General features: G+C 33.0%; 1 protein-coding gene across 1 annotated transcript in view; it reads left to right on the top strand.

Moving 5' to 3' along the window:
* PFDN1 (prefoldin subunit 1) overlaps positions 1 to 23,909 on the top strand; it is a 55,736-nt gene that overhangs the window by 7,890 nt on the left and 23,937 nt on the right. Inside the window, exon 3 of the mRNA XM_003756607.3 lies at positions 12,388 to 12,472. Coding sequence (XP_003756655.1) covers positions 12,388 to 12,472 — 85 coding nt within the window. The remainder of the gene's footprint in view (positions 1 to 12,387; positions 12,473 to 23,909) is intronic.

The raw sequence follows: 23,909 nt of genomic DNA, 5'->3' as shown, positions 1-23,909 counted from the left end.
TTCTTTTGGTTCTGTTCATTCAGCATTAGTTCATGTAAGTTTTTCCAGGCTTTTCTGAAATCAGCCTGCTCAGTTATAGAATGACAATATTCCATTACATTCATATGCCATAAGTTATTCAGCCATTTCCCATCTGATGAACATCCACTCAATTTCCAGTTCTTTGCCTGTTAACAAACATTTTTGCATATATGGATCCTTTTTCCTCTTCTAATTCATTCGTTAAAGAATAAAATGATTTATGAAATTTCCTCAAAAGTAATTAAGTAGAATAAAACCAAAATAATTCATTGAACCTCTGTGTGCATAAAAATGGAAGAAAAATGAAAAGCATTATTTTTTGGAGCAGCTGTACTGTGGATAAAGCACTGGCCCTGGAGTCAGGAGGATCTGAGTTCAAATTTGGCCTCTGACAGTAATTATGTGACCCTGAGCAAATTACTTAACCCTGATTGTCTCCTGCTCTAACTTTTCCCCCAAAGAAAAGTCTTAAGTTTGCTATATTTGGGTAAATCAGCAAGGTAGAAACTTTCTGAATTTTGTTACTTTGATAAGGAAGAATCGTGTACCATGACAAGCTGAACTCTTAACAGGATTTCTGGTAGGAGAAAAACAAAGTAGCTATAGTCAAGAGTTTTCTGATTTTAGCTGTCACTTATCTCATAGTGGCAAATTTAGGAGCAGTGTGCTATTTAATCTGCTTGAGATGAGAAGACTCATGCTTCAGTTAGGGAACATAATCTGCTTAATGAAACATCCAAAAAAAAGTTGACAAGAAAATTGGTGACCTAAATGTTAAGTAAGACTGTATAAAGAACAAAATTATAATAATGAATTACTAATACCCCTTCCTCAGTTTTTCTACTTATATTGGGACTTGGCTGTAAGGTTCATTTTGTTGTAGTAATTAGGAGTGTAGATTGTTGCATATATAATTAGTACTTGTGCTTTTGTAAAGAATGTATGCTCATGTTATTTTTAGAATTTAAGTTCAAATGGACTTGTCAGGAGGAATGTTTGCTTCATGATGGCCAAGAATGCTCATTGCCAGCTTTTTGTCTCAGGAAGATCACTTACTTTAGAAATTATATTGGCTTATTTAGAAGACACTCTATTGGCATTAAAGAAAGCCCAAATGTTCTATCATCATACAAAGGAAAAGTTTGCAGAGCAATACAAATTCAGTATTAAAAAGCATAATTAGTTACGTTTTTATTGATATCTTTTTTTTTTTATATCATCGTAGTTTTCCTCAGTGACTGTCCTTTCTGTCACTTCTCTTCTTCTCAAAGAGCCATCATATAACAAATGATATTTTTAAAAAGTATTTTAAGTAAGAACATTACTGTGATAGGTCCTGTTCTTTATGTTGTTTGGCCTAGTGTAAAAAATTAGGGCCAAAGTATATATCCTGTGTTAGATTATGTTTAAAATGCACAAGATGGCTCCACAGGTTCTCTTTGGAAAGGCAAATAAAGGAATTAGAATTAATTTAATTGTGCCTCTAAGACAGCAAGAAACTTTATTTAATGGGACACCTGGTTATCTTGCATTGTGGTGTTCACATTGAGATAAATTGCAATTATCATCATGTATTCTTTTTATTAATGCACCAACAACTTTTGAAGAGCTTCTCTGAACAACTTGCTTGATATTGTCCTCCAAATCAAGTCGAAATTTTAACACTCATTGATTCTGGACTATAGTGAAAGTGGGTACAATGAAAATTGCTTTGGAAAATTTGGTAGGGTTAAGAAATTGAAGAGGTCAAAGCATTATAGACTACTCAAAGCCTTATGCCTGGATATAATGAATCTATTTAAGAAGAAAGTCAGAGGTCTTTGAACACAGCATCACAAAAAATTAAATAGAATATTATTTTCAAATGGAAAAAGAATGGTTATTGATAGAAAAGTCATTTGAGAATTAGTTGTCTTTACAGTCAGACCCACAAAGTCTTTTTAAAGTTGTGTATATTCTCTTGAATTTCTTAGTTCCGTTGTTCTTAAGAATAATTTTAATTGTTACTGTTAGTATTAGAGTGTAGATGTTGTCTTGTTACAGATAGTTACAAAATTAAAAGTGACTTACAGAGATGGAGGTTTAAGAATGATTGCTCATTACTATGATTCTTTTTATGTGGATAAGTTAAGACTTTATTAATTTTTTTCCCCCTGAGGCAATTGGGGTTAAGTGACTTACCCAGGGTCACACAGCTAGGAAGTATTAAGTGTCTGAGGTCAGATTTGAACTTGTGTCTTTCTGACTTCAGGGCTGGTGTTCTATACACTGTGCCACCTAGTTGCCCCCTTTTGTTTTATTTATTTATTTTTTTAACTATTCTCTATAAAGTTCTTAGGAATAACTTTGGAAATATGAAGAAAAGTATTTGAATGCATTTTTTCTTTTTAACAGTTTTAAAAAATATTTTCTTTTATCCTAATTACATATAAAAACAATTTTTTATTGTAAAATAAAATTGAGAGGATGTCCATCAATTGGGAATGGTTTAATAAACTGTGGTATATGTTTGTGATGGAATATTATTGTTCTGTGGGAAATGAACAAGATGCTCTCATGGAAAAAAACAAACAAACCCGAAAAGTCCTCCATGAACTCAAGCAAAGTGAAATGTAGTGTATATAAAGTAATAGCAATGTTCTAGGATGACCAGCTATAAATGACTTTGCTATTCTCAGTAGCACAATCATCCGTGATTATTCTGAGGGACATATGATGATTGTGTCTGAATACACATTGAAAGCATTCTCTCTCTCTCTCTTTTTTTAACTTAATTTTTCTTGAGGATTTTTATTTTCATTAGGGTGGGATATCTGTGTTTTCTTTCACAACTGGACTTTTATGGAAATGTTTTACATACCTTCCCATGTGGTATCTTAATTGTGGATGGGGATAAGGGAGAGAGCCTAGAATTCAAAAAATTTATAAACAAATGTTAAAAAATTGTTTTAAATGTAATGAGGGAAATATATATATATTTTTCCCCCAAAACATATGCATAGATAATTTTCAGCATTCACCCTTGCAAAACCTTGGAACATGTATTTTTTTAAATTATTATTATAGCTTTTTATTTACAAGATATATGCATAGGTAATTTTTCAGCATTGACAGTTGCAAATCCTTTTGTTCCAACTTTTTCCCTCCTTCCTCCTACTCCTTCCCCCAGATGGCAGGTTGCCCAATATATGTTAAATATGTTAAGGTATAAGTTAAATACAATATGTATATACATGTCCAAACAGTTATTTTGTTGTATAAAAAGAGTCAGACTTTGAAATAGTGTACAATTAGCCTGTGAAGGAAATCAAAAATGCAGGTGGTCAAAAATAAAGGGATTGGGAATTCTATGTAGTGGTTCATAGTCATCTCCCAGAGTTCTTACCCTGGGTGTAGCTGGTTCAGTTCATTACTGCTCTATTGGAACTAATTTGGTTCATCTCATTGTTGAAGAGGGCCATGTCCATCAGAATTGATCATCATACAGTATTGTTGTTGAAGTATATAATGATCTGGTTCTGCTCATTTCACTCAGCATCAGTTCAGGAACATATATTTTCTAAGAAAGATTGTGTGTGTGTGTGTGTGTGTGTGTGTGTGTGTGTGTGTAAAAATAATGTGACTGAAAGTTTATGTTGGGTTCAGGAAGATAACTCAGAGCCTGAAATAGGTCTCTTATTGCTGCGTAGAACTTTTGTTCTGTCATGGAAAATAGTTGACGTTTTTTTTTTTTTCAGGTTAGAGATCAGAAGCATTTTGTAGATTGTGGATTCTGCACTGTGCATTTTTAAGGTGTTTTTTATCTTTTCACATGGTTACATATTTAGTAAGATTTAGGAAAAGTTAGGAAACATCTTTCAGTGTCATCAATAAAACTGGGTTATGATAGTTTCTGAACAGATTTGATTACTTCAAAAAGTTGACCAAAGGTCTAAGGCAAGATAACTTCATCAGTTTCTTTCACTGACCCATTTGTTGTTGCGAATGTAATAAAGTATGATAAGCAAATTTTTATTCAATGTTTTTATATATCCATACATTGCAACATTAAGATCAAAATATTCTTTCAAACATCTACCAACTCTGCATTATCAAAAGTTAGGAGGATCTTTTCATTTGTAAAATTTGGAGATTTTGATAGTCATTTAGCAGTTTCTATACACTATAAAAATAGGCAAAAAAAAAAAAAAGACATGCACTTGCTCATAGTGAAGAGCAGTACTTTGAACTAATGATAAGTTTTAAGAATGCTTTTAGGTGTTATTGCACACCCAGTAGATCCAGTGTTTGGTCATGAATTTTTAGTAAATAAACTGTTCTTTAATTATGCTATTTAGACAGCATGATGTCCATAGAAGCACTTCTATTAAAGGAATAATGAAAACAATCAAAAAAGTCTAGGACCAACATACATCAAAGTCAGGACCCAATTAAAAGTCTATAAACCAGTGGTTGTCTACAACTTTTTAAAGAGTTAAGATACACGCACATATTGGATTTAATACATATTTTTACCATATTTAACATATATTGGATTACTTGCCAGTTAGGTAAGGGAGTAGGAAAAGGGGATGAAATTGGAACACAAGGTTTTGCGAGGGTTAATATTGAAAAATTACCCATGCATATGTTTTGAAGATGAAATTAAGAATTGTGAGAGGAATGTATTGGGAGACAGGGAAAAGGAGAAGTGAAATGGTATAAATTATCTGCCTTTCAAAAGAGGCAAGTAAAGCTTTTACAGTGGAGGGGAAGAAAGGGAGGGGAGAGTGAGAGAATAAACCTGTATACTCAATAGGGGTATAGAAATTTATCTTACCCTGAAGGAAAATAGGAGGGGAATGGAATATGGGAAGGGGAGGAGGGGTGATAAAAGAAAGGGCATGTTGGGAAAGGGAGTGGTCAGTACCAAAACACTTTTGAGGAGGGACAGGGTGAAAGGGGGAAAGAGAGTAAATGGGGGGGAAATACAATTAGCAGTAGTAATTGTAAAATGAATGTCTGAGCAAATTTCTCTGATAAGCCCTCATTTCTCAAACAGAGGGAATTGAGTCAGATTTATAAAAAATAAGAGCCATGCACTGGTTGACAATGATTAAAAGATATGATCTGTGCCCAAGGGGCTATAAATTCATGCATATCTTTTGACCTAACAACACTAGTGCTTGGCATGAATACCAAAAAAGATTTTTTTTGGGGGGGGGGAAGAAAAATGACCTATATAGATTTAAAAATATTCTTAGCAATTCTCAGGATTAAAAAAAAAAAGGAAATTAAGGGGATTCCTTTCAATTGTGGAATGATTTAATAAACTATGATATATGTTTGTGATGGAATATTATTGTTCTATGGGAAATAATAAGCAGGATGCTCTTTAAAAAAAAAAAACAACCCTCTAAAATTCTCCATAACTCAAGCAAAGTGAAATGTACTGTATACAAAGTAATAATACTCTTTTGAGATGAGGGTTTTTATTTTCATTAAGTTGAGAGATCATTTATTTATTTATTTATTTTACTACTTGACTCTTATGGAAATGTTTTGCATAATTTCACAAGTGATTGCTAAGTTGTGGGTGAGAATAAGGGAGAGAACCTAAAACTCAAAAATTTTAAAAACAAGTGTTTAAAAAATTTTTGTCTTGAATATAATGGGAAAAATTAAATAAAATTTGAAAATAAAAATTAAAAAGGTAAGATACATGACTCTGGCACAGATGTTACATTTGGATTTTTAAGAAGTTTCATGAACACATTTTGTAAGCTTATAATGGTCAATATTGATGTCCTTGTTTCCAGCCAGTCAGCCTGCTAGCAGTAAAGAGTTGGTCATAATACAACATCTGTGGATATCTAGGATAGAATACAGCAGGATACTCAAACAGCTATTAGGTGATGAACTAATGTGTAGTAATGACCAGCAGAGATTTTTTTTTTAGTGTTTTAGGGATTATACATTGTGTTTAACTGTAGATGACTAAAACACTGTAGTAGAAGATAGGTCTATACCTGTGAAAAGGAGAATTTCTCTTTTGAGTTAAGACTTTAGAGCTGAGAGGTAGAATAGCAAACAGACCTAGAATTACCAAATGGAGGAAATAAAAATCAAATGACTATTGTGGTTTTTAAGGAGTCATATGTAGATTATAATCGCTTAGTAAATGGCATCATTTTAGAAAATGAAGTATATACTTTGCATTCACTAAATAAAGACATGAAAATGATATGGCATATTGTTTAGAGAGCTGGCCCTAGGAACATGCAACTTCATGTTCTGCCTCTGATATATACTGCCTGTGTATGTGTCTTCTATACATGTTACTTAACCTCAGCATTCCAGGCAAGTATTCAAGACTATAAGTTGCTGAAAAGATGCTGATTTGCATTGTTAGAGAAAGTTTTTTTACCAGTTATTTCTTGTACCAATGAAATCACAGGTCCTATCAAAGATAAAAATAAATGACCACTTTTCCCCCTTATGTTCTCAAAGTGGAAAGTGGATAAAGTTTGGAAAAAAGATCTAAGGCATTTGTAAATGCATCTATTTTGAGACATAGAATGCTTTGCTATGTGAAGGTTGGGGACTTTTTGCCTAATAAAAAGGGATATGGTTTATATAAATTATTAGGTGCTATGTGTGAACTACTTTAATTCACAAGGTCTATCCATCTGTCTGTCTGTCAATTATGATATGTCCATAGTACCAGAAGATGAGATATACTTTTAGCCTGATGATTTCTTAACTCATAGTGAATTTTAAGCTATAATAATCCAGCTGGGGCAATTTTCAACATTTTTAGTGTCATCACTCAAAACTTCTTCCTGTAATGAATTTAGATTTAGTTTTCATGAGTCTGAAATTACTCTGCCTGATTGCATGTTTATTGGTTAGGACTAATAACTTGTAGCACATAATTATTATTAGAAAAGAAGAATAAAGTTCTTATTTTTATTTAAAACTTTTCAATATTACTTTTGCATTTATGGAGTGTTTTATGCTTTTTGTATTTATGATTATGTTTTAAAAGGAGGATGTGTGTCCTGGGAGCTGTAATTTTCAATTGACTTATAAGTTGTTCTTTGAGGAAGAATAACTAAACTAGATTAGGGGTATCTAGGGGATCTCTGTACTGAAGATAACATAATTTTGAGAACAGTGAAGAATTTATTCTCATAAAAAGAAGGAAAGAGGGGGAAAGATGCTGAATTTAATATAAAAATACTGAGTACAAAGTTTAATGTATGTAAAGATAGAGAGATTAAAAAAGACATATATGGTATTGTTTCAAGGGGGAAAAAAGCATTTGGGAAGATACCAGTAACTACTTACCTACAGACTTTCTCTGTATTATGAAAAAATATATGCATATCAAGAGCATCCTTGCTGAAAACTTAAGATAGGACAGGAATGGTTTTGTAAATGACATTCTAAACCATACCACATCTCTGTAGTTAAATTTTTTTGACTAAAAGATGCAACTACTACTTTCATTGTACTCTTCTTGCAGTTGCTGATTGTAACAAACTTTTGATTTAGTTGAAGACAGTGCAACCTTCAGGATTGTCCTCCAACAAAGTGTTTTTCTTGTTAGAGGATTCCTTGTTAGATGAAAACTTGGAGAGAACTTTGTTTGATATTCTGATTTATATTAAGTTAAACAAAAAATAGAAGTACATGTTTATCAGGTATGTTTGCCACTATTATAGAAGACATAGTGCACTGTTTGAGTGGAAGAAAGATTGACTTCCTATATAGGATGATGTAGACATTGTATTGTTTTTCTCAAGTCCTGAAATATTTCATAGCCTCTTTTTTTTTTTTTTTTTTTTTTTTTTGGGGGGGGGGGTGGGGGGGGGGGTTGGGGGAAAAGCAAATGGAGTTAAGCAAGTGTTCAGAGTGATACAGCTAGTAAGTGTGAGACTGAGACTGGACTTGAAATCAGATCTTCCTGATTACAGGAACAATGCTCTATCCATTGTGTGCCGCCTTGCTATCCCACTTTCTAAAATCCATAATCAGTCAAGTGTTCAGCCTGATTTTCCACAGAGGAAAAACTAAGAGGGTGAATTGATATTGGCCAGGCTATGATACACATTTGGATGGAAAGGTCATTTCAGCTGGATTATCAGTACATATGCTTTGGATAGACAGATTCTGCAGTTTACAACTAATTGGACCCAGAATTGACTAGGAGGAAGAGAATAAGCATCAGGAAAACCACATAGCACTTTTACTGGCCTCTTGCTTCTCTAAAATAAAATCTCACCTTTTTAATACCAGTTCTTCCTGTGATGGTTCTTATAGGGTTACAAATCATGGGATAATATTACATTCTGAAGAAACAAAATGGTCACCTCATGAGTGACACTAGAAAGATGCATGGTGGACACAAATAGGCACCAGTAACATACTGCTTCCAAAAAGTGGCAAAAGTAATAAAGTGATATGTAATTGAAAGAGATTAGCAATTTTTATAGTGAGATGTCCTGGAATAGTATTATAAGATAACAAGTAGACAGTTTATATGCTGCACTGGTACCCACATAATGTCAAGAGATGCAGAAGAAAACCTCTAATATGTATTCCTATAGAGGAGTTATAGGAGAACATAGATAACTTTAGAGGAGTTATAGGAGAACGTAGATAAGAATGGCATAGGCTGAGAATGTATAAATGGATTGTGGTCTCTGTTTGATAAAGTAGCTATACTAGTAAGATCACAGTTCCTGTGAAATAAATGTTCAAGTATATCTGGCATTACAGTGGTTTCTGACAGCATATAAACCTAAATTTCTTTCAGGCATCAGGTCTCTGCTACTTTCAACTTGATTATTAAGCTTGACATCATCTAGCTATTGTGATAGATTTTTTCTTTCCTTTTGTTTTAAGTCAGTATTCATTGAGACAAGATTTTAGGAGTCTGTTAAATATATTTGTTTCTAGCTTTGGTGAATTCTGTGTGACCTTTGAGGATGATACAGAAGAACACAGGCACTTGAAAGGCATGGAGATGTGGAAAGTATGTTTTGCTTTCTGAATGTGCTTGCTTTCTAGTAACTTTATTTTCTACTCAAGGGATTTAATATCTACTCAGATCCTTTCTTTTTAAAGGCTACATAAATAATGACTTGACTGCTAATCTTAGCTTTGAAAGTTTCCCAGACACTAATAAAGATGATGCGTTGGTGACCTATTATTCAAATGTTCTTCTTAGGCCAACAGTCAAGGGCATTTTGAAAAATGTACATTTTACTGTGAAAGCATGTCTGGCTTAAGAGACTTTTGGATGTAATCTTGTTTTTGTCAGTCTGAGAATTTTGTGTCATGGATTTAATTGACAGCTGTGTGACCTGTTGTTTTTCTGCATTTTACAAGGTGTCTGAGCAAGTAGCATCCCAAACAGCTTTCTTTATCCTCTTAACAAACTGAAGTGTAGAAATTACTTAACATTGTCAGTTTTAGCCTTAAAATCACAGAGAGCACGTATTCTTGGGATTAAATGAGAATTGTTGGATATGGTTATCAAAGCAAAATATCTCACATAAAATTTTTAATCTGTATGAATATAAGAAGTCATTTAGGCCCATAGATGAATAAGATTTTTTTTTGAAGGATCAGCGTTTTCATATAATTAAGAATAGCATCACCAATCATAATAACTGATTTCTTTACCTAAGTTGAGCTTCAAACACTCAGGTTAAAAAGAAATTTATCATGTCCCAGGATAGTCTCATGGGATTGTCTTCTGGCAGTCTGTGTGTATGGCGAGTGGAGGGAGAAGGAGCTGGAAGAGAAGATATTGTATCCTGGGCATTTTCAAAAAATGATTGGCCCTTGATTTATACTGATTTCCATTTTAAAAATCCATTTCCATTTAAAAAATATGTATATTTCTATGAAATGAAAATACATAATCTTTTTGAGAGCATAAATTAAAATGGTGGTAACTCATTTTTCTTTGACATTTTTCATTTGCAAAGAAGCACTTTCCTTAGAGCAACCCTGCCAAGGAAGGTAATCTATATATTATTTAAATTTTTTATTTTATTGATATTTTTTGTCTTTATATCACATATTTTTCATTGTATCCTTTTCCTCTTTCCCTGAGAGTGTCACTTGAAACAAAGAATAAAAAGGGCGAAAAAATTTTCAATTAAGTTTATCAAAGTATTATGAAATGATTGTACATGCAATGTTTCATACCTATGGTTCCCTTTTTCAAAGAAGTTGGGGGGTGGAGTGCTTTCTCATAGCTTTTTTGGGCCAAGTTTGATTATTATAATTTCCCAGTATTTGGTTTCTTTTGTTTTGTTTTTGTTCTTTCCTTTTATATTGTTATAAATATTATATATATTATTTTCCTGGTCCTACTTCACTTTGATCAATTTACATTTCTTCTTGTGCTTCTCTATGCTCTTGATAGTCCTCATATCTTAAAGCACAGTAATTTTTCATTTTATTTCTGTATCCATTCCCCAAACAGTGGGCATTTATTGTATTTAAAAATTTTTTACTCCATAAAGGTGACTGTTGTAGTAAATATTTTGCCATTAATCCTTTCTTTCATCATAGGTGAGTCTCTAGTTTATAAATTGTTGGAATCAATGTTCAAATCCAGCCTTAGATACATACTACTATGTGAACCTGAGCAAGTCATTTCCCTGTAAGTCTCAGTCGACTCATCTGTAAAAAGAATGGTTATGATCAGATAACATAATCCATATAAAAGCACTTTGCAAATTTTAAAATTCTGTATACATGTTAGTTATTATTATTATTATAGCACAGTAATATTCTATTGCATTCATGTGCCCCGCTTTACTTAGCCATTCAAAATCAGGGCAGAAGTACTTTGTTTCCAACTCTTTGCTGCTACAAACTTGTTGCTAAAATTATATTTTATGTTGGTACATATGGATTTTTTTTATTCTTGTGGTTTAAGCCTAGCAGTGAAATCTGTGGATCAAAGGGTGGTGTGTATATTTTACTCACTTCCTCAATATAATTCTAAATTTCTTTCCAGAAGGGTTGGAACAATTCACAATTTTACCAGCATTGCCTGTCTTTTCACAATCCTTCTATACATAGATTTTTTCCCATCTCTTGTTTTTTGTAGTCCAGCTATTATTTTTTCCATTTTACAGATAAAAAAGCTTGAGGTTAAGAGAGATACTAAGGGCCTGTACCTAGTAAGTTATATAACAAGAACTTTAATTCAGATTTTCTTTCTTTTTTATCCTCCTATCCCCAGAATTGTTAAGTCAATGGTAAAATATAAAGAAAGTGAAACAGATAATTTGCATTTAAATTTTTTCCCATCTTTTTTTATAACACTAAATCTGAATATAAAGAGGAAAAAATGTATTTTCCTTGTTTGTATTTTTGGCCTTTTAAAAATAATAGGACTTATACACTGCCTTTTGTGTGAGGAATTCATACATACACTAAATGCATTGATCCTTACACAGTACTTGATTGTATGACTTTAAAAGGTCAAGGATTACTGTTGTTAGAAAAATGGGTGAGGGTAAACAGCAACTTATAGATATTGCTTTAAATATAGCTGGATAAAAGTAATTAGTGAGCTACAATAAAATACTAAATGTAGATTAAAGATGTTTAAACTATTACTTTTTTTTTTTTTAAATAATAGCTTTTTATTTACAAGTTATATGCATGGGTAATTTTACAGCATTGACAATTGCCAAACCTTTTGTTCCAATTTTTCCCCTCCTTCCCCTCACCCCCTCCCCTAGATGGCAGGACGACCAGTAGATGTTAAATATATTAAAGTATAAATTAAATACAAAATAAGTATACATGACCAAACTGTTATTTTGCTGTATAAAAAGAATTGGACTCTGAAATATTGTATAAATAATGTGTAGGAAATCCAAAATGCCGGCAGATAAAAATATAGGGATTGGGAATTCAATGTAATGGTTCTTAGTCATCTCCCATAGTTCTTTCGCTGGGTGTAGCTGGTTCAGTTCATTACTGCTCCATTGGAACTAATTTGGTTCATCTCATTGCTGAAGATGTCCAGGTCCATCAGAATTGATCATCATATGGTATTGTTGTTGAAGTATATAATGATCTCTTGGCCCTGTTCTAAACTATTACTTTTTGATACCTTTTTCTTTTGGGAGGGGAATTGTTTTGCTCTTTCTATAAACTTGTAACATAATTCTTTCTCCACCAAGAAGACGAAGTTATTTTCCTCTGAGACATAATAGCACACAAACTATTTCCTTTGGTTTGACTAGTCAAACTTCCTTTCCTTTAATGAATTTTATTTGTGGATAATAATTATTGATTTGTGGTGAACAAAACTTTCTTGCTTAATTTTCAACTTTTGTTTTCTAGGTTTATTCTTCAGTCCAAGGAGGCAATTCACAACCAGCTTTTAGAGAAACAGAAAATAGCAGAAGAAAAAATTAAGGAACTGGAAGTAAGTTTTAAGCAAATGATATCTGAAATAAAGTTAAAAATGAGGGATAAGGAGCATTCTGCATTTAACTTATATGGAAGTGAAAAGCAATAAAAGATCTTATATCTGTATTCTTTCACCACTGAAATATAAATTGGAAGAGATTTGTGCTCCTTAAATGGGTAGGATGAGGAATAAGAATAGATTTTGCCCACTGAATTAAATGAAAAAACCTCATTTCTTTGAGAGAGAGAGAGAGAGAGAGAGAGAGAGAGAATGAGTGAGAGAGAGTGTGTGTGTGTGTGTGTGTGTGTGTGTGTTTGGGAGGAAGTCAGGCGTAAGTGACTTGCCCAGGGTTACACAGCTAATGCCTAAAGTCAGATTTGAACTCAGTTCCTCCTGACTTCAGGATCAGTACTCTATGTATTGAATCACTTAGTTGCCCCTAAAAGTATAATAATGTCTTAAATGAGAACAAGTGGTAGGGACCTTGGCATAGTTTGTTCTTAGTCAATCAAGTATTTATTAAACTCTTACTATGTGCCAGCTACTGTGCTAAGCACTAGGGATGCATATAAAGGCAAAACCTCTCCTCTCAAAATCAGTCTTTGGCTTTCAGGTTGCACCTAGGCAAATATGGGAGACAGCAAGCAAACTAATATGTTTAAACAACGTAAATTGGATATAATCTGAGAGAGAAGGCACCAAAATTAAGGAGGACTGGAAAAGATTTCTTGTATAAGTTGGGACTTTAGTCAGCCAGGGAAGCTAGGAGATGGAGACAAGGAGAGAGAGATTTCCAGATATGAGGGACAGCCAATGAAAATATCTGAAGTAAGAGATGAAGTGCCTTATTCTAGAAACAGCAGGGAAGATAGAGAACATAGAGAGGAGAGTAAGGTACAAAAAGACAGGAAAGGTAGGAAGGGGCAAGGTTATAAAGAACTTTAACATTCTTTTAAAAAACTTTTAGTTCCATATTTTCTCCTCTCCTACTGTGAAGGTAAGAAATGATATCAGTTATACATTTGAAATTATGCAAAACATTTCTGTATTAGCCTTTTTTTTTTTTTTTAAACCAGAAAACAAAGTAAAAGGCATATAGGTTTTTATATTTGATCCTGAAAGTAATAGAGACTGAAAATTGGACTTTTTAGATCAGTCTAACAGCTATGAATGAAGAACATATTGGAGTGGGGAGAGAGTTGAGGCAGGGAGAATAGCTATAAGATTATTGTAGTCTAATTTGTGAAGTGATGAGGACCTGCACCAGGGTGATGAGAAAAATGGTCATTCCTCTTATATTAATAATTAATTATTGAATTAGAACCAGGATTTTTTTTTTTTTTTTCAGAAGCCTATAGATTGTTTATTCTCTGAAAGACATTGTTGATGGATGAGATTGCCCAAATCTCTGATACATTTCCTGAGTGGGAGACTTACTCAAATAGAAAAGTTAAAAAAGATTTTAACCTAAAGTGAATTTGGGCCCATTGTGTTCTACTCAGGCAGGTTAGGATTGAAGCTGGGTTTGGTCTGGGAGCAAGAATAATCTATGGGGGCAACTAGATGGCACAGTGGTTGCTTTCAAATCAGGAGGACCCAAGTTCAAATCCAGTTTTAGACACTTAAAAACTTATCCATGTGACCCTGGGCAAGTCACTTAACTCTAGTTGCCTTCATTAAAAAAAAAAAAAGAGTCATCTCAGTCATGTCTTTCAGCCCCTCATCAGTATGGGTTCATCTCATAATAATATTCTTTCAGTTGTTAAGGAATCAGTTTTCATTGCCACCCTTAGGAACATCTACTCTTCTAAGAATATAGAACCGTTGAGTGGTTTCCATGAGGGATCTTGGGCATTCTAGAGTGCCACTGACCCCCTTTTATTAATTATCTGCAAACATAATTAATAAAATGATTAAGTACCCAGAAACTATATCAGACTTGTTATATGTCACAGGAGAGAATGGAAAGTATATGAGAGATAATCAGTGGTAGAGATGATAGAACTTGACATATGATTGGGTATTGGAGTGAGAGAGAGATAGAGAGAGTAGTTAAATATGTAAGGATGGGTAACTGGGAATGTGATAGTTTCTTCAACATTAATAGGGAAAGAGAAAGATAATGTGTTAGTTTTAGACAGAGATGAAAATGTTTACACATCTAGCTTGAAGATATTCAGTAGACAGAGCTGCAAGTTGGGAAAGAAGTTCGGACTGGACATACAGAGAAGTATCTGCATAGAGATGATAATATAGTTTATGTAGTTTGATGAGATCACCAAGTAAAATAGTATTTAGGGAGAAGGGAAGAGGATCCAAGACAAAGTCCTGTGGAAGATCTAACAAAGGAGACTAAAGAGTTTGACAGGTGGGAGGAGAACCCGGAGAGAACAATATCATCAAAATCTAGAAAGAAGAGAATAACAAGGAGAACAGTGTGATCAGCATTGTCAGTGGCTGCACAGAATTCAAGAAGGATGAGGATTTTTAAAAAGCCATTTGATTTGACAACTAAGATTTTATAGGTAATTATTTTATACTAGCAAGAAATATTTTTAAGGAGTGAGGGACTATTTTTTGTTGTTAAGACACTTAACCAGTCTTTGCTTCTAAGTTTCTTCTGTTAAATCAAAGGGTTGTGATTAGATGGGATGTAAATTCAAGGGATGTTAATTTTTTTTTTTTTTTTTTTTTTTTTTTAATTTAATAGCCTTTTATTTACAGGATATGTACATGGGTAACTTTACAGCATTAACAATTGCCAAACCTCTTGTTCCAATTTTTCACCTCTTACCCCCCCCCCCTCCCCTAAATGGCAGGATGACCAGTAGATGTTAAATATATTAAAATATAACTTAGATACACAATAAGTATACATGACCAAAACATTATTTTGCTGTACAAAAAGAATCAGACTCTGAATTATTGTACAATTAGCTTGTGAAGGAAATAAAAAATGCAGGTGTACATAAATATAGGGATTGGGAATTCAATGTAATGGTTTTTAGTCATCTCCCAGAGTTCTTTTTCTGGTATAGCTAGTTCAGTTCATTACTGCTCCATTAGAAATGATTTGGTTGATCTCGTTGCTGAGGATGGCCTGGTCCATCAGAACTGGTCATCATATAGTATTGTTGTTGAAGTATATAATGATCTCCTGGTCCTGCTCATTTCACTCAGCATCAGTTCGTGTAAGTCTCTCCAGGCCTTTCTGAAATCATCCTGTTGGTCATTTCTTACAGAACAGTAATATTAAGGGATGTTAATTTGTTAGAGATTTTTCTTTTCCGATTAATAAATATGGTAGGTTAGAGGCCATTTCATTGTTGTGATAATTGAAAGTCTGATAATGTTCTTATTTTTAAGTAGAAAAATATAAGGCAGAGATTTTAATATGTGGTATTAACCTTCCTTGTTGTTTGGGGAAATGTTCATCCCTTTGAGAACTGATAGCAAACAACTTATTTTTTAATATTATTTTTTTTCTCCCTTCTTTAGAAAACTAAAGCAGATCAAACTCATGTAACAAATAAATATAGTCAAGCAAAATACTTTCCCATATTTGTTATGTACAAAAATGTGTTTTGTTCTTCATATTTATTACTTCTGTCAGGAGATTAGTGCAAATAACTTTTTTAAAAAGGGAAAGTTGAGTGTTGAGATGCATCATGAAAAATTTTTCTGTTATTAGAAAAATATCTACCTATATAAATGTGTTTCTGAAGTTTTAAAATATATATATATATATTTTTAAAATAGAGGGAACATGAACTGGCACTTTGAGTGAGATCAAAAGTTATAGAATCTGACTTTTCTTGTATCTAATTTTGTAGCAATGAACAAATTCATTTTATCATGAAACTGCCTCACATGATTCGTACCTCCAGTAATTGGTAAACCAGAGTTCAAATCTTAACTTAGTCTGATATTTCTCCATCAAGCCCTATGTTTTTTGATCTTTTCCATTCTAGCTTATATAGGAAGCTTGTTTGATTTTCCTTCCCATTCAGAAGTTTGTAGAATCATAGAATTAGAGTTGAAAGGCAAGATAAGTCAACAAGCATAATTGTTAAACACTGTGCTAAACTCTAAAGAGATGAATAATTTCTGAGAAAATACAGGTAGTATTTGGAAGAGCCATTATTTTACTGAAGGTCCTCTGGCTCCAAATCCAGCCTTTTTCAAATTTCACTCTGCAGCCTCATCTTGACATTAGTCCTGCCATGTCTAATTACATTTAATCACCATTTGACAAATATCAGTCATCCATGGTTAGTTATCACTACCCACCCCACTCTGGCTAAAAATTGATGTAAGGGAATAAGGAAATCCAGAAAATTTTGACCCATTTTTGTTATGCACCTAATTTTTAAATTTAATTTTATTTTATTAATAATTTTTTATTGACAGAACCCATGCCAGGGTAATTTTTTTACATTATCCCTTTCACTCACTTCTGTTCCGATTTTTCCCCTCCCTCCCTTCACCCCCTCCCCCAGATGGCAAGCATTCCTATACATGTTAAATAGGTCATGGTATATCCTAGATACAATATATGTGTGCATAACTGAACAGTTCTCTTGTTGCACAGGGAGAATTGGATTCAGAAGGTAGAGATAACCCGGGAAGAAAAACAAAAATGCAAACAGTTTACATTCATTTCCCAGTGTTCTTTCTTTGGGTGTAGCTGCTTCTGTCCATCATTGATCAATTGAAACTGAGTTAGATCTTCTCTTTGTCGAAGAAATCCATTTCCATCAGAATACATCCTCATACAGTATCATTGTTGAAGTACATAATGATCTCCTGGTTCTGCTCATTTCACTTAGCATCAGTTCGTGTAAGTTTCTCCAAACCTCTCTGTATTCATCCTGCTGGTCATTTCTTACAAAACAATAATCCTTAACATTCATATACCACAGTTTATCCAACCATTCTCCAATTGATGGGCATCCATTCATTTTCCAGTTTCTAGCCACTACAAACAGGGCTGCCACAAACATTTTGGCACATAAAGGTCCCTTTCCCTTCTTTAGTATCTCTTTGGGGTATAAGTCCAGTAGTATATGCACCTAATTTTTGCAGCATACAGACTGAAAAATAACACTGGTATATACTGTTAAGACATAATAAGAAACAACTTCATTTTTTGCAAAAATATTAGTTTTGGATTGGCAATTTTAAAAGTGGTTGCTAATGAGAACAGGAAGAATAGTGGTGAGAGAACTGGGTGGGAGGAGCCCTGTAACACTTTGCAGTTGATTTACTTCTGATACTCAGATGAGAGAATGTTTTGGAGGAATTCCCATAATTGAGGAAATGTTGCCCCTCCTAGAGAGGGTCATTCTTTCCATAGTCTGGGTGGTGGCTGGTAGGGACTTGGATATGTGTCTAGTTTTGCCTTAACCACTTTATTTTTGAGCTGGTACAGTTATGGGCAGGCCTTCTTTAAGAGTGGTGTCATCTTAGAATCTTAAGATTATAAATTTGAATCTATAAGAGACTTTATAGACCATCTAGCCTAGTTTTTTTACAGATGAGAAAAAGTGAGGCATCAAATGAAAACTTAAGGACAGTTTTTCATTGTATTTTTTTTTTTTTTTGTAAAGAAGTTGAGAGATTAGAGGTAGTGATAAAATATGAGGAGAATAAATGCCTTCCCATATTAGAAAGGAAAGTAGCATTTATTAGTTGATTCTAACTAATTGGTTGAAAGGAGGTCTAACTAATCAGAATTCTTCAATAAGCTGACATGTTCTTTGTTGTGCAGTTGACTTTTTGTAGTCAATTATGTATGAATGTATAACTTCTTTACCAGAGTAGAATATAAATTCCTTAAGAGAAGAGCTTGTTTTGTTTTTTAGTTTGTACCTCCAGCACCCACCACATGGCTGGCATAGAGTAGGTAAATATGTGTTCGTTGATTGATTATATAAAGATCTCACCAGAGTTTGAATCATGGATTATAGTGGCAAAAACTCCTGTGCATTGCGAAAGCTTATTTGCTACTTTGTCCTACTGTAAAAATTCAAATGGCATTTTTTGATTTGGTGGTCTCTTCTATCTCATTTGATAAACTTGAGTTCCAGAATTAAACTATTTCTTTATCATCACACCAATCATAAGACACCAAAAAGGGGCTTGTTGGGTGAAGTGACTTTTCTTACAGTTCCATAAATTATTTCAGCCATGTGCTATGTGTTGTTCTTGTACAGTGTTTGCATTTTTGATATCCACACGAATGGATATTTGTTTCAAAATAGTTGTTAGTACTTAAGTCTAAAAGAGACTGGCATTTGGAAATCCCAGCATTCACACTGATTTGTCAATATCTTGAATCTATAGATATGTGGTTGTATTGTGTCCGAGACAGATATAGAATCCTATTCTGTGTACTTAGTGCTGCCTCTTCAGAAGGCTGTATTTGCTGGTCATTTGCAGTGAGGATTTTTCAGTGATTGAAAAGAATCTCTTTATATCCCAAGTGGTCCAAATGACAACATTTTCCCATATTGCAAATCTTTTCCTTTTTCAAGAAGTGGCATTAACACCTCAGATTTGGTAAGGATTTTGAGGTAAAGTCTGGAAAAGTCAAAGTTAATTCTAAAAATAATTTTGTTAAAGAACAATGAAATCAATAAGAATAAAAGTAATTTTTTATAAGCTTGGATTTAATTTTTTCTGAAGTTAGGTATTTAATCACAAACTCTTTGTAGAATAGATTGTAGATGGATAGCCAGTCAATTGTCTATAGTATTAAAATATTTAAGTCCTTGATTTAATCTTTTTTTTTTTTTTTTTGGTAAATTTTAATTTCATGTTTAATATGTGAGGAAAAGAACCTTAGCTCAGATTGTAGCTCTTTACACTTTGCTATTTTCCTTTTTGCATTCTATTCCAATCACACTTTATATCATTTTTTGGTCATGTTTGTTCTGTTAGGAACTTGGATTTCTGTAGGCTTCTGGAAGCTTTATATTTTACATGATCTTGCCTTCTAGATAAATGAATTACTTTCTTTTTACCCTCAGGTTTTTTGAGTTGTCTGTAGACAGTCTAGAGAATCATTTCTTTTGATTTCTTAATTATCTTTCACTTGATTGGATAGAAGGCAGAATTTAAGAGGATTTCTCAACCTAGATTCTTATCACCTTCTGCTTTCATTTCATAGATTTGCCCAACTGAAGCAAAACTAGCCTAAAAGATATATCATAGAAAAGAGTATATAGGTAGAAATGAATATTAACAGTTAGAACTTTAAATGGTAGGTGCTTTTAGTTAGTCACTTCAAAAGAATGTTTAATAATTAAATTGCAGACATTTTGAATTAATGTAATAGATATTTCTTCAAAATATAAGAATTTTATGCACATAGGACCATCTAAATTTAAAAAATCTGGTCTTGATTTGTCTCTAAATGACCCTCTGAGAATTAAAGCTCCAGCTTTATTCAATAATAGTAATAATAAGGAAATAATTTGAGTATCTAGTTCACCAATATAATTTCAGAGTTAAATTAAGACCTGTTTTTGAAAATGAGAGTGAACCAGTGTTCATATTGACTACTATACCTTCTTAGGGTTTAGTAAGTCTAGTTTATTAGTTGTATGTAATGTAAAGTATATATAATCTAAAACTTTTTTGATAGTTTTTTTTTTACAGGAATTATTTAAGTGTGCAATATTTTGTGACATTTTGTAATTAAAAGGAGTTTGTGGAGGGGTATGGTCTGAGCAGTTCATATTAAGTATAATTTATCTTTAGAGGCATATCCCTTTGTATTAAAATATTACCCGTTCCACATACAAAGTGTCAAATTACTTAATGCACATTTATTATTTCATCTGGCTGTACTGACTGCTTTATTACAGTTCTGTTTTATAAGGGACATAATATCCAAAACAGTATCTTGGGACCTCTTGACTCTTAAGCTATATCTATGGATAATGATGAATTTTCTTGAGTGTTTATAATTATTTACATTAAAGAGATTTTTATGAATTTTATTGATATTTCAGAACTTTGATAGCTATGTGATTACAATGATGAGAGTACTCTCTCCATCGAAGAAATTATACAACTTGTCCATGCTAATATACTGTTGTCATTTTGTCCACTCTGTAGAACCTCTGTAAATGTTTTACTCACTATTCTAGAATCCTTCCTTCTAGCGCTTTTAATGGATTTAGATACCATTACAATACTTACGGTCTTCAGTATGTTCTCCTAAGTGTATGTCCTAACATTATTCCTCATGATTGCTATAATATTGTAGTACTTTTTTCAGTTATATGTGTCTTTAATTATCTATTTTCTGCCACTTCTTGTGCAGAAGTTGTTTCTGGTAAATACATTACAACTTATTTGTAGTCACCATCTGTCTCTGCATGGATCTTTTTAAATCTTTCACAGTTTTGATTCTTTGATTGTGGTATGTATCCTGATTTTGAAACAATATAGCATCATTAGAAGATTGTTATGTTGAAAAGATTGGGCTTTTGTTTTAGGGAGTCATTTGTAATTGAAAACAGTTTGTATTTGCAATCTTCCTAGTTTCCTATGTCCTTTTTAAATATAGACCCAGATCATTGTCTGAGTGCCTATTCAACATGTGTGTTTATGACTAAGACAGTTGACTGTCAGTCCAGTTGTGTGTCATAATTAAGGTAATATGCTTTCTTTATCCATTTTATTTTTTCTACAAAGGATTATTAAGTTGATATCTTTTCAGGGGCTGTGGATCTCATTGAGGAAACCAGTAGTACAAGATATTTTTGGATTGGAGGCCAGTGCTGTCATTTGTTTTGCTTGACTATATATGTTTAATACAATAGTTTTGTATTTCTTTTTGAGTGCAGGGGTGGGGGAGAGAGAGAAGGAAAATTTTTGTTAATTAAAAAAAGATAAAATTTTTAAAAATTTAAATATCCTCAATATGTTTATTGGTTATTATAATAAATATTTTATAGAGATGAAAATGTGATTGCATAAGCTGGTGGTTGCAGATGCCTTTTGGGATTGCTATTTAGAGGAGTAAAGCTGTTTGTGATCTGTTCTTTTATAATCATTTCCTTTTTTTGAGATGTGGGAGATAATATGCAGTGGGAAAAGCTCATAATCAAACTTGGTGTACTGTACTTGTTACAGGACTTGAGTCTAAAGCTTAACTCTTTAAATATTAGTTTGAGTCTTCAGCTCTCTGAATTTTACTTTCCTTCTCTTTAAAATAAGGGACTTAAACTAGAGATCTCTGAATTGCTTTCCAGTTCTAAACCTGTGATCTTTTATGGAGAGGTTTGAGTGCTTTTAAAATAGTATCACTTTCAAGCATTAATTTATTTTTGATTATGAGAGCAAATTGTAGAGATGCTAGCATATCTGTTCCTTTGATATGTTATTTTTTCATCTTTATCCATTAATGCTTAAGATAAATTAATTCAGGTGATTTATTAGAATAAGATTTTTACCGATTTGTTTTTTATCCATGCTACCTTCCTTGGAAAGGTGATAAAAGTGTTTTCTTTCTGATGCATTTCTGAACTCATTTCACTTTATTGTGCAATTGATTCTAACATTTGTTAATCATCTCTTAGAAGTAATGGTAATCATGACAATCATCAGATTGGCAAGTTTGGCCGAAGAAGAAATGACAAATGGAGATGCCAGTTGAAGTGAAAGATGTTTGGACTTCTAATTTCATTGGTGTAGAAAACTTCCTTTACCAGTGCATGCTTTCTTTAAAATTTATACTCTTATTCTGGAGTATTTAGAAGTGAGTTATCCCTAAAGTCTGAGGATAGACTTGAGATAGGTCTTCTTGACTTGCTTGAGGCCAAATTTCTGTCCTTTATGCTATGCTGCCTTATCATTCTCTTTTTTAAGAAATTATTTATGATTTATACATATGGGTTTTTTGTCTTTATGAGCTTTTGTTTTATTTCATTTCTTCATAATGTGCCAATTTTGGGGGGAGAGAGCTTTTTTTTAATAGCTTTTTATTTACAAGTTATATGCATGGGTTATTTTACAGCATTGACAATTGCCAGACTTTCTGTTCCAATTTTTCCCCTTCTTCCCCCCACCCCCTCCCCTAGATGGCAGGATGACCAGTAGATGTTAAATATGTTGAAGTATAAATTAAATACAAAATAAGTATACATGACCAAACCGTTATTTTGCTGTACAAAAAGAATCGGACTTTGAAATATTGTACAATTAACTTGTGTAGGAAATTCAAAATGCCGGCAGGCAAAAATATAGGGATTGGGAATTCAATGTAATGGTTCTTAGTCATCTCCCATAGTTCTTTTGCTGGGTGTAGCTGGTTCAGTGCATTACTGCTCCATTGGAACTGATTTGGTGGAGGTGGGGGTGGAGGGAGGAAAGGGAAAAATCGGAACAGAAGTGAGTGCAAGGGATAATGTTATAAAAAAATTACCCATGCATATGTACTGTCAATAAAAAGTTACAATGAAAATAAATAAATGTGTCTGCATTATTTTTTTTTTGAAAGTGGCAATTTCTAAATTTTTCTCATAAGTTTTCATATTCAACTAGGCCTTCTTACCAAATGGCTTCTTAGAAAATTGGAAAATTAATGAATTTGCTCAATAAATACTTGTTGAGCACCTGTTTTAAATGAAATTTTGTAATGTGCTTTGTATAGTTATTGATTCAGTAACCTTTAAAATAAACACCACCCTAACATTGTTGTTTTTACTAGTTTATTTTTTTCTTTTTTTAATTAAAGCTTTTTATTTAAAAAACATGCATGGGTAATTTTTTTCAGCATTGACCCTTGCAAAAACCTTTTTTCCCAAATTTTCCCCTTCTTCCCCTCACCCCCTTCCCTAGCTGGCAGGTAGTCTAATACATGTTAAATATGTTAAAATACATGTTAAATCCAATAGATATATACATATTTATACAGTTATCTTGCTGCACAAGAATAATCAGATCAAGAAGAAAGAAAAAGAAAAACAGGAAGAAAACAAAATGCAAGCAAACAACAGAGAGAGTGAGAATGCTATGTTGTGGTTCATACTTGGTTCCTACCGTTCTCTCTCTGGGTGTAGATAGCTCTTTTCATCACTGGACAAGTGGAACTGGTTTGAATCATCTCATTATTGAAGAGAGCCATGTCCATCAGAATTGATCATCATATAATCTTGTTGTTGTCTTGTATAAAAATCTCCTGGTTCTGCTCATTTCACTTAGCATCAGTTCATGTAGGTCTCTCCAAGCCTCTCTGAAATCATCCTGCTGATCATTTCTTACAGAACAGTAATATTCCATAATATTCATATACCACAATTTATTCAGCCATTCTCCAACTGATGGACATCCATTCAGTTTCCAGTTTCTTGCCACTACAAAAAGGGCTGCCACAAACATTTTTGCAAATGTGGGTCCTTTTCCCTCCTTTAAGATCTCTTTGGGATATAATCCCAAT

This window comes from Sarcophilus harrisii, chromosome 2, assembly GCF_902635505.1.
Source record: "Sarcophilus harrisii chromosome 2, mSarHar1.11, whole genome shotgun sequence".
NCBI classification, from domain to species: Eukaryota; Metazoa; Chordata; class Mammalia; order Dasyuromorphia; family Dasyuridae; genus Sarcophilus; species Sarcophilus harrisii.
Note: the sequence above shows the minus strand (reverse complement) of the source record. Positions and strands in the feature narration are given on the sequence as shown.